This window comes from Oncorhynchus kisutch, linkage group LG20, assembly GCF_002021735.2.
Source record: "Oncorhynchus kisutch isolate 150728-3 linkage group LG20, Okis_V2, whole genome shotgun sequence".
NCBI lineage: Eukaryota > Metazoa > Chordata > Actinopteri > Salmoniformes > Salmonidae > Oncorhynchus > Oncorhynchus kisutch.
In genome coordinates, this window is record NC_034193.2 from 10,673,485 (window position 1) to 10,686,204 (window position 12,720).

General features: G+C 44.0%; 1 protein-coding gene across 1 annotated transcript in view; it reads right to left on the bottom strand.

Moving 5' to 3' along the window:
• LOC109866076 (voltage-dependent T-type calcium channel subunit alpha-1G-like) overlaps positions 1-12,720 on the bottom strand; it is a 190,771-nt gene that overhangs the window by 16,325 nt on the left and 161,726 nt on the right. The window contains exon 19 of the mRNA XM_031799296.1: positions 3,106-3,290. Coding sequence (XP_031655156.1) covers positions 3,106-3,290 — 185 coding nt within the window. The remainder of the gene's footprint in view (positions 1-3,105; positions 3,291-12,720) is intronic.

The window sequence follows — 12,720 nt, forward strand, 5'->3', positions numbered from 1 at the left end:
TGTGTTATATTTTTTATGTGATAAAACATTGATCTGCTTTTTAGCTATTAATGCCACAGTGCTGTGTAAAGCTTTGATATTCTACATTATTTTAATTTAGTCCTATGAGATTCCTGCCACACAAGCTCAGTTCAGAATCCATGTTATGAGTATCTCTAGGGTTTCCACATATACAGTGCAGTGCTGTATACAGTAAGCCCTCGTTTTCAGAGCTGTGCTTGATCAGAAGTTTACTTTCCTGTCAAACTAACTGAACTTTCTCTGAGACGGCCTTCAGTACAGCACAGACTCCCAGACCAGCATACTGATATTGTGGCATTTTCATGCTCCTCTTCTCTTCTCTTCTCTTCTCCCCTCCCCTCCCCTCTTCTACTCACTTCTTCTCTCCTCTCGTCTTCTTTCGTCTGAGTATCAGGGTTTGAAAGCTAATTAATACCCTCAAAGGATAAATTATTAATGTATTATTTCCTATCAGAGCGATAATCTGTAGTGTTTGTATGTGGGAGGAGAGAACACCAGCTCAGCATTTCTCTCTCCCTCTCTTTATCTATCCCCTGTTCACACAATTTCTGTTTAGTTTGTTTGTATCTATATGGGTTATCTGGCTGGTAACCACAGCAGAACCCTTTTTGGTGCTACTGTTCATATCACTTTTTGGGGGGGGGGGGGGGGGGGGGCTTCTACAAAGAGCCATGGTCATGAGGTTCTAAATGGAACCTGCATGGTGCAATAAAGAACCCTTTTCCTAAGGTTCTACAATGAACCATGGTCATGAGGTTCTAAATGGAATAAAGAACCCTTTATGGAGAAGGTGGTTCTATAAAGACATGTCGTTAATCTGGTTCTTTGCAGATCCTTTTGAAGACCCATACATGGTTTCTTTTTCTGATTAGCCATATAATATATTTTTCTGATTAGCCATATAATATATTTTTCTGATTAGCCATATCATATATTTTTCTGATTAGCCATATCATATATTTTTCTGATTAGCCATATAATATGCTTTTTAAAATTTTATTCAATAGGTGTTATTATTGTGTTAATTGACAAGTTGAATCCAGTGAACTACCTCTGGAACAGCTGGGGGTTCCTGAGGAGGGAAATGAGAACCACTGACTGATTTAGACAACACTTCTTAAATGACACAAGGCCATACATGAGTCTTTCACAAGACATCATCACCAGCCATAGTTACATGTATATATAACATGTAATAGCATGACACAACAGATTAAATAAATGGTGAACTAACTTGTGAACTATAAAGAACCATTGAAGATCTCAAAAGTGCTCAAAAGGTTATTTGAGTCATTATGGCTCCATATAGAACCATTAGCCTTCCCAACCCTTGAGGAACCCTTTTGTTAGTGTTCTCCTCTTCCCTTGATGTCTCTCTCTTTCTTTCAGTACATAAACCCCCTAGACAGTACATAAACCCCAGAGACAGACATCAACCCCATAGACAGCACATAAACCTCATAGACAGTACATCAACCCCAAAGACAGACATCAACCCCATAGACAGTACATAAACCCCCTAGACAGACATCAACCCCATAGACAGTACATAAACCCCCTAGACAGTACATAAACCCCAAAGACAGACATCAACCCCATAGACAGTACATCAACCCCATAGACAGACATCAACCCCATAGACAGTACATAAACCCCATAGACAGTACATAAACCCCATAGACAGACATCAACCCCATAGACAGTACATAAGCCCCCTAGACAGTACATCAACCCCATAGACAGTACATCAACCCCCTAGACAGTACATAAACCCCCTAGACAGTACATAAACCCCATAGACAGACATCAACCCCATAGACAGTACATAAACCCCAGAGACAGACATCAACCCCATAGACAGTACATAAACCCCATAGACAGTACATAAACCCCATAGACAGACATCAACCCCATAGACAGTACATAAACCCCCTAGACAGTACATCAACCCCATAGACAGTACATAAACCCCCTAGACAGACATCAACCCCATAGACAGTACATAAACCCCCTAGACAGTACATCAACCCCAAAGACAGACATCAACCCCATAAACAGTACATCAACCCCATAGACAGTACTTAAGCCCCCTAGACAGTACATAAACCCCATAGACAGTACTTAAGCCCCATAGACAGTACATGAACCCACATCAGCTGTACAAACTCTATCAAAGAAAATGACTTGGACTTTTGATTTATGTTCATCTGATGGGTTTATATTGCTGGGGAAAAACACACACACACACACGATAAAAGCAATCCTAGTCTGAAGACAGGAATAGTAGATTCCATTTCACTAGAGGTCAGGGGTCATATTTGAGAGGGGTCAGGTAGGAGATTGAAGTGGTTATCCCACAGCGTTTTGCGGGTAAATCGGGCAGGAAAAATTCCTATTTGATTTTTGTGCTTTCCAGAGATGCTAATAAATATTTGAGTGCAGGTCGGTAGAGCTTCACGAGAGGAGAGACAAGAGGCAAGGGAACAAACACACGCGCTCACACTGAGCCGCATGACAACAAACTCACAGACAGGCCATATATCATAGAGACATCTGAGGGAAAAATGTAACTTATCAGAAACATTGTTGAGTCTTCCCTTTCACACAAACTCACACACACGCACATGCGCACACTCACGCACACACACACCAACATGCCCAACACACACACTGCTCTTCTGCACCTCATGAACCATTCTCAGAGAAAGAAGACACCGATAGAAAAAGTCAATAAATAGTTTTCCCCATTTTAAAGTGAGTTCCCTTATTCCACGGTTAAAAACCACTACCATTCACACACTGCTGTAAGTAGCTTCAGCTGTTCCAGGCCTCCCTAGTGGGAGATATGTGACGTTGGTACAGGACACTGGAAGTGGGGAAAGTCACACTGTAAGTCTGGTACATATACTGTTTTGGAAAAAGGTATATTAGTGAGGAGGCCTGCACGTGTGTGTGTTCCAATGCGTGTGTTTGTGTGTGTGTATGAGTGTGTTTGTGTGCATCCGTGCGTTGGTCATGTGCGCGAATGTGTGTGTGTGCCAGCGTGTGTGTGCTCAAGCATGTGTGTGTGTATATACAACTCACCGTAGTGGCCTGAGTGTCCGTAGCAGGCGCAGCACCCGGAGCATACCCAGTATCTTGGGGCTGCTGTTGGACACCAATGAGACAAGGATGTCTATGGCTGAGATCATCACCAGCAACCCGTCTAGAAGGTTCCAGCTACTCCTCAGGTAGGCCTTATCACCAAACAACCAGCCCAGCGCAGCCACCTGAGAATAACCACAGACACGGGCGTTAAAGCCATATAGTCTACACACTTCCATTCACATACAAACAGGTAAACAATAAAGACAACAATACCAACACATACGGTGAAAGCAAATGAGTAAATGAGGTCGTCAGTACCAATTTACTTAACATCACTGACCAAATATAGAAACTGGAATTACAACACTAGATCACAGGGTTGGTTAACGCTGGACAGTCCACATGTATCCACAGAGTTTAGCCTCTTCCTACCAGACCCCTGTCCTGTGGAATAATCTCCAAGTGACCTTTCATTTGGATGTGTTGTTGTCTCTGGGTCAGTTTAGGAGAAAGGTGTTTTTATATTGATAAATGTGTTTTGTTTGATTGTTTATTGTGTATGTGATATTTGCTATTTAATTTTGTGTTTTACATTGTGTATAATTGTATTTTATGTATTGTTCCCAGGGCACATGAGACCTAGGTCTCAATGTGTTTTTCCCTGGTTAAATAAATAACAAAAAATATGCTGAGCTCGGTTTGTTGTTTTGAAAAACTGTTTTAGTTGAAGAAACGTTTGTTTACCAGCCTACCTGTTTAGCCGCGAATTGGTTAGCCTCAGTTGCTGGAACCACTGCTATCTGTCCTGGGATACTGCCAAACCCTAAAGTCTGGAGAGATGTTGCTTGGCACGGTAGGTAGACTAGCTGCTAGCTATCAAGCTTGCCAGGTTTCTTTGACAGTTTTGAACACAGCCTGCAACATGTTTTATTTATTTATACACATTGCATGCATCTATAATCGCATTTGCGTAGCGTACAGTTGAGAATATGTGTTTTTAGGACTTACACACATGTGGAAATGTTTTAAGTAGAAAATGTTGGGCCTTTTATAACATACTTTCTACATTAACAGAATATGTTTTATTACCACACAAATGCACAAATGCATATCACTGTGCAAATGTCTATTCAGATAGGATGCCATTTTTTCCTCCCGTATTTATAATAATTTGTTTCAGCATTATTATTGTTGTTATTATTGTTGTTATTATATACAATTTCATAACCAAAACCCTGGTCTTGTAATACATACAATGCAAAAAGTGGTCGGAAAATATTCAGACCACTTGACTTTTTCCACATTTCCAGAGTTTTTTTAAACTTGGATTAAATATTTGTTTTCCTCATCCATCTATCCCATAAAAACATGTTTATAACATTTTTTGCAAATGTATAAAATAAAAAGGAAATTCTTATCACATTTACATACAGTCAGCATTCAGACGCTTTACTCAGTACTTTCTTGAACCATGATTAACGCATTTTAGAATAAGGCTGTAACACAAAAAAAAATTGGAAAAAGGGAAGGGGTTTGAATACTTTCCAAATGCACTGTATGTATACAGTACCAGTCAAACGTTTGGACACACCTACTCATTCAAGGGTTTTTCTGTATTTTCACAATTTTCTACATTTTGGAATAATAGTGAAGACATCACAACTATGAAATAACACATATGGAAAAATGTAGTAACAAAAAAAGTGCTAAACAAAAAAATAGTATTTTACACTTGAGATTATTCATGTAGCTACACTTTGCCTTGTTGACAGCTTTGCACACTCTTGGCATTCTCTCAACCAGCTTCACCTGGAATGCTTTCCAACAGTCTTGAAGGAGTTCCCACATATGCTGCGCACTTGTTGGCTGATTTTCCTTCACTCTGCGGTCCAACTCATCCCAAACCATCTCAATTGGGTTGAGTTTGGTTGATTGTGGAGGCCGGGTCATCTGATGCAGCACTCCATCATTCTCCTTCATGGTCAAATAGCCCTTACACAGCCTGAAGGTGTTTTGGGTCATTGTCCTGTTGAAAAACAAATTATCGTCCCACTAAGCTCAAAGCAGATGGGATGGAGTATCGTTTTAGAATGCTGTGGTAGCCATGCTGGTTACGTGTGCCTTGAATTCTAAATATATTACAGACAGTGTCACCAGCAAAGCACCCATACACCATCACACCTCCTACTCCAAGCTTCACGGTGGGAAACCACACATGCAGAGATCATCCGTTCACCTACTCTACATCTCACAAAGACACAGCGGTTGGAACCCAAAATCGCATATTTGGACACAATAGACAAAAGGACAGATTTCCACTGGTCTAATTCTAGTGTTTCTTGGCCCAAGCAAGTCTCTTCTTCTTGTTGGTGTCCTTTAGCAGTGATTTCTTTGCAGCAATTCGACCATGAAGGATCCACGCAGTCACCTCTGAACAGTTGATGTTGAGATTTGTCCGTTACTTGAACTCTGTGAAGCATTTATTTGGGCCGCAATTTCTGAGGCTGGTAACTCTAATGAACTTATCCTATGCAGCAGTGGTAACTCTGGTTCTTCCAGTCCTCTGGCTGTCCTCATGAGAGCCAGTTTCATCATAGCGCTTCATAGTTTTTGCGACTGCAATTGAAGAAACTTTCAAAGTTCTTGACATGTTCTGGCTTGTCTGACCTTAATGTCTTAAAGTAATGATTGACTGTCGTTTCTATTACTTATTTGAGCTGTTCTTGCCATAAAATGGACTTGGTCGTTTATCAGATAGGATTATCTTCTGTATACCACCCCTTACTTGTCACAACATAATACATTCCACAAATTAACTTTTAACAAGGCACAATAGTTAATTGAAATGCATTCCAGGTGACTACCTCATGAAGCTGGTTGAGAGAATGTCAAGTGTTAGCAAAGCTGTCAACAAGAAAAAGGGTTTCTCATGCTTGTTCAATGTTCTATAAACAATTAATGAACATGCACCTGTTGAGCGGTCGTTAAGACACTAACAGCTTACAGACGGTAGGCAATTAAGGCACTAAAAGGCCTTTCTACTGACTCTGAAAAACACCAAAAGAAAGATGCCAAGGGTCCCTGCTTCTCTCCTTAGGCATGCTGCAAGGAGGCATGAGGATTGCAGATGTGGCCAGGGCAATAAATAGCAATGTCCGTACTGTGAAACGCCTAATACAGTGCTACAGGGAGACAGGACGGACAGCTGATCATCCTCGTAATTGCACAGGTTCGGTACATCCGAACATCACACCTGCGGGACAGGTACACGATCGCAACAACAAGTGCCCGTGTTACAATCCCTCCATCAGTGCTCAGACTGTCCGCAATAGGCTGAGAGAGGCTGGACTGTGGGCAAACCCACCAAACCCACACAAGCCCACCGTCGCTGGACCAGACAGGACTGGCAAAAAGTGCTCTTCACTGACAAGTCACAGTTTTGTCTCACAAGGGGTGATGGTCGGATTCACGTTTAGCGTTGAAGGAAAAAGAGTTACACCGAGGCCTGTACTCTGGAGCGGGATCAATTTGGAGATGGAGGGTCCAGCATGGTCTGGGGCGGTGAGTCAGAGCATCATCGGACTGAGCTTTTTGAATTGCAGGCAATCTCAACACATGTGCATTACAGGGAAGACATCCTCCTCCCTCATGTGGTACCCTTCCTGCAGGCTCATTCTGACATGACCCTCCAGCATGACAATGCCACCAGCCATACTGCTTGTTCTTTGCAAGATTTCCTACAAAACAGGAATGTCAGTGTTCTGCCATGGCCAGCGAAGAGCCCGGATCTCAACCCCATTGAGTACGTCTGGGACCTGTTGGATCGGACATTCCCCCCAGAAATGTCTGGGAACTTGCGGGTGCCTTGGTGGAAGAGTGGGGTAACATCTCACAGCAAGAACTGGCAAATCTGGTGCAGTCTATAAGGAGAAGATGCACTGCAGTACTTATTGCAGCTGACGGCCACATCAGATACCGACTGTTACTTTTGATTTTGACCCCTCTCTTTGTTCAGGGACATATTATTCAATTTCTGTTAGTCACATGTCTGTCTCAGTTGTTGAATCTTGTTATGTTCATTCAAATATTTACGCATGTTAAGTTTACTGAAAATAGACAAGGTTGACAGTGAGAGGACGTTTCTTTTTTGCAGAGTTTATATACATATATATATAATGGCATACCGCAGGTTTACCACCAGGGGGAGACTCATCGAGGCTCCCTTTGATGTACGTGCCAGGTCTCAACGGGATCTCCGGCCAGGACTAATTAGGGCTGATTGTGGTTGGTGAGTAATCAAGGAGCTGATTGCTCACCAGCTGGACGAGTCCCATAAAGCTGTCAGAAGGGCAGCACACAGGGGTGGGGACTGGGGAAGAGAGGTTACTCCATTTTAGTCGTGCTCAGTACCAGCGATAACGAAGTGAGCTCGGTTTTGGAAGGATGGCCAAGGCCGAAGTGGGCAAGTCTGCTGGCCCCGTTCCTTACCAGGAACACCCAAAAGGCATATTGGGACCTTAACGACGAACAGGCGGCTAACTATGACGGTCTCAAACGGGAGATACCCAGCCGTTACGTTAGTCCATGACTGGAGGTTTGTGGCCGATGCCTCCCCCCGAGCCCAGATGAGCGAACTACTGCACATCACCAGGGCGTGGTTTCTAACTGACCTATCCACCCTCTCTATCATAGACAAAGTGGTCATGGATCGCTTCTTATGGGCGTTACCCCATGACATGAAGAGGGTAGCGCGCTAAGACCACCTGGGAGCAGTGGAGACACGGCCCTGTTGAAGGTCGAGCCGGGCTGTGGGAACAGAAGGACACCCGCACCGCCGTATAACCCGCACCGACAACCAGCGGGTAGCGAGTCAGCCGCATCCCAAATGACAGCGGTGAATGGACAGCAACTTCCGGGGGTGAGTGACTGGCGATACCCCCATTTCCAAATCAAGAATAACCTTTTGTATCAGGTTTCGGTTAAAGCAGAGGTACTGTTGCTGTCCCGACAGTACATGGGAACCGTTCTTCAGCTGGCCCTCACCCATTTGTTGGGGGCTCACCTGGGATTGGAGAAGACCCGGGAACAGATCGCCGCCCAGTTCCACTGGTCCAGGATGAGGAGGGCCGTGGAAGAATATTGTTGTGCTGCCTGGAGTGTCAAATCACTGCCCCAAAAGCACACTTCTGAAATATGCTGATCCCCCTACCGATCATTGGGTTGATCTATGAATGCATCGCAATGGACACAGTGGGACACCTAGTAAAAATGACATGAGGACATTGATGCGTCGTGGTAATAGTAGATTATGCCACCTGGTATCCCGAGGCCATTCCCCTACGGGCGGCAGTCTCCCAAGGAATCGCCCAGGAGCTGTTCCACCTCTTTAGCCGGGGCACCTCGAACAAGATCTTAACCATCCAAGGTACCAAGTTCATGTTCCGATTATTGAAATATTTGTGTGCTTTCCTGCAGATCAAGCATATCCAGACCTCCGTCTTTCACCCACAGACAGATGGGCTCGTCGAACGGTTCAATAAAACGCTCAAACAAATGCTGCGGAAGAACTGGGACCATCTACTACCCCACCTAATGTTCTCGGTCTGAGAAGTGCCCCAGTCATCCACAGGGTTTTCCCCTTTAAAACCCCTCTACGGGAGGAGGCACTGACAGAGCTTGGTCTTTTACCAGATAGGGCTACCTTCTGTATACCACTCCGACATTGTCATGACACAACTGATTGGTTTAATCGCATTTAGGAAAGAAATTCCACCAATTCATTTTTAACAATGCACACCTGGACGGGAAGAACTGAGACCAGCTACTACCCCACCTAATGTTCTCGGTCCCGAGAAGTGTCTCAGTCATCCACCGGGTTTGTCCCTTTCAGACCTCGCCAAGGAGGTGTGGGAAGCTCAGCTGACCACCTTACGTAGCGTGGTAGAAAACGTGGAGAAGATGAGGAAGGGTATGATAGACTTACGGCCAGTAATAAGGGAACATATGGAGAAGGCCCAACACGCCCAAGCCCAGGTCTATAATCGGGGAAACCCAGCCACAAGAATTCCAGGTGGAAACAGGGCCGTACAAGGTGATAGAGAAGTTGGGACCAGTCAATTACCGCAGCCAGGGAGATGGAAACCCCAACAGATTTACCACTTGAACCTATTGAAGAGGTGGCACAAAAGGACAGCCTTGGCCGTGTTATGGTCGGGACCAAGGATGCCAACGGTACCAGTGGTGGTGCCGAGCAATGAGGACCTCGACCCGGCCCAGAAGAAAACGCTCTGGGAGATTGTTAATTGGAAACAAGGCGGTGTTCTCAGAGAAGCCGGGTTGCACGACCCTAATGGAACACCACGTCCTCACCCAGCCTGGGGAAACAGTATGAAAGAGGCCATACCGGATCCCCGATCCAGACAGAAGGCTGTGAAGCAGGAAGTGGAGGCTATGCTGAGGATGGGGATCATCAAAGAGTCCCCAGCGCATGGTGCAGCCCGATCGGGTCGGTCCCCAAACCGGACGGTAGCCTGCGCTTCTGTAATGACTTCCTGGGTGTGAACGACATCAGCTTATTCAACGCCTACCTCATGCCGAGGGTGGACGAGCTCATCGACCAATTGGGAAAGTTCAGGTAAATCAGCACCCTCAACCTGGAAGGTACCGTTGGTAGCTTCCTCCCGGGAAAATACGTAATTTTCGACACCGGACGGCTTATATCAGTCCCGGTGCTCTCATTCGGTCTCCACAGAACCCTGCCAATGTTCCAGCGCCGGTTGATGAACCGAGTACTCCGACACCACCAACAGTACGCTGCGGCCTATTTGGATGACATCATTATCCACAGCCAAGATTGGGAAGAGCACCTGACGCGCCTCCAGGCAGTACTGAATGCACTCAGGCAAGCCAGGTTGACAGCGAACCCCAAGAAATGCAAGCTAGAGTTTGAAGAGGTGGAGTACCAGGGGTACTTGATCAGATGGGGGAACATCAAGCCACAGGAGTGGAAGGTCCACGCGGTACGTGACTAGTCTGTTCCACGCACCAAGACACAGGTCAAGTCCTTCCTGGGACTGGCAGAATACTACAGCTGGTTTATCCGCAACTTTGCAATTATAGCCCCCTCTTACTGATCTAACCAGGGCCAACTTCCAAAAACAGTGAAATGGACGGGGAAGACCAAAGCGGCATTCCTGAAGGAAGCGCTGTACTCCAATCAGATTCTTGTAATGCACAATTTGCAGGTACCGATGTTGGTCCAGACGGACGAGGGACTAGGTGCAAGACACTCAAGTGTTACCTGTTGGGCACCCACTTCACCCTGGTCACAGACCATGCTCCCCTGATCTGGATGGCCAGGGGAAAGGACACAAACGATCGGGTCACCAGGTGTTTCTTGTCCTTTCAACGGTTCTGTTTTGCTGTTGTGCAGAGGTCAGAGGCAAAGGGAATGCCACCAATACCTTGTCACAACACAACTGATTGGCTCAAATGCATTAAGGAAAGAAATTCCACAAATTAACTCTTAACAATACACACCTGTTAATTTAAATACCTCATGAAGCTGGTTGAGAATGCCAAGAGTGTGCAAAGCTTTCATCAAGGCAAAGGGTGGGTACTTTGAAGATTCTCAAATATCAAATATATTTTGATTTGTTTAACACCTTTTGGTTACTACATGATTCCATATGTGTTATTTTATAGTTTTATAGTTTTGATGTCTTCCCTATTATTCTACAATAATAGAGTCTACAAACTCTTGAATGAGTGGGTGTGTCCAAACGTTTGACTGGTACTGTATACATACTAAGTGTACAAAACAATAAGAACACCTTCCTAATATTGAGTTGTCCCCATTTTGTCCTACGAACAGCCTCAATTCCTTGGTGCATGGACTCTACAAGGTGTCGAAAGCTTTCCACAGGGATGCTGATCCATGTTGACTCCAATGCGTTCCACAAGTTGGCTGGATGTCCTTTGGTGGACCATTCTTAATACACACAGGAAACTGTTGAGCGTCATAAACCCAGTAGCGTTGCAGTATTTAAAGCACTAAAACCAGTGCGCCTGGCACGTCCTACCATACCCCTTTAAAAGGCACTTAAATATTTTGTCTCCCATTCACCCTCTGAACGGCAAACACACACAATCCATGTGTCAATTGTCTCATGCTTAAAAATCTTTCTTTAGCCGTTTCCTTCAGTCAAATGACCTACTGGCCTCATGGGTGGAATGTCATTAAAAAATTTAATAATTTCATAATTAATAAACTGTACTTCAAAAAAGCCGCCAAAATCTGGTGTTTCTATATCAAATGGTTTTGTTATATTTCAGTCTTCTGTGATGTATATAAAGTGTAATATTGGGATGCAAACTCAAAATAGAATAGATTTCAACTGTATATCTGACATGGTACAGGTGTATTATTTTTTCTAAGCCTGTAACAATGTGTGTGAGGCGTATACTTTTGCGTCACAATAGATTTGTTCAAGACAACCAAGAAACACTCTGTGTGACCTTGATTTAGCCCACTGCACTAAAAGGTTCACCTGTCTACTACCCTTCATCTACACTGATTGAAGTGGATTTAACAAGTGACGTCAATAAGGGTTCATAGCTTTCACCTGGTTTCACCTGGTCAGTCTATGTCATGTTTTCTGTACTCTGTGTAGTCAAGGGCAATCAACTTGTACTCCACCGACGCAGATTACATACGATTAGTTTTTTAAAAATGGTGACAGTTGGAGCTGTATTATTAGATGTCAGTGCAGTCTTTGATGTTATTGCTCATAAATTGTTATTGAATAAACACACTTGCTATGGTTTTGCATCACCTGCCATCACATGGTTGGAGAATTATTTATACAATAGAACTCAGAGAGTGTTCTTAAATGGAAGCTTCTCTAACAGCATCTATGTACAGTGCGGTGTACCTCAGGGCAGTTCCCTTGGGACTCTTTTCTTCTCTATCTTTACAAATGATTTGCCACTGGTGTTACACAAAGCAATAATGATTATGCATGCAAATGATTCCACACTCTCCAGTGTGTACATGTCAGCACCCAAAGCCAGTTAGCTCACTGAAAGTCTAAATAAGGAGTTACAGTCAGTATCAGAAATGGTGATTAATGGTAAACTGGTCTTAAATACAACTAAAACTAAAAGCGTTGTATTTGGTTCAAAACATTCTCTAAGACATAAACCTCAACTGGAGTTGTGCATAAAGGGTCTGACCATTGAACAAGTTGAAGAAGTTGAACTCCCAGGAGTAACATTGGATGGTCAGTTATTATGGTCAAGTCATATTGACAAACTTGTTGTGAAGATGGAGAGGGGTATGTCTGTTATAAAAATATGTTCTGTGTTTTTGACACTGAAATCAACTGTACTATTTGTTCCGGCTCTGGTCTTCTCCCATCTTGGTTACTGTCCGGTAATATAGTCAGGTGCAAAACAGAAAGACCAAGCAAAGCTGCACCGGACTCAAAACCTTTCCCTTAAACTGCACGTACAGAACTAACATCATGTCAGCCTTTCCTGGACGAGGGTTGATGAGAGATTAACTGAATCTTCTAGTTTTTATGAGAAATATTACAGTGATGAAAATTCCAG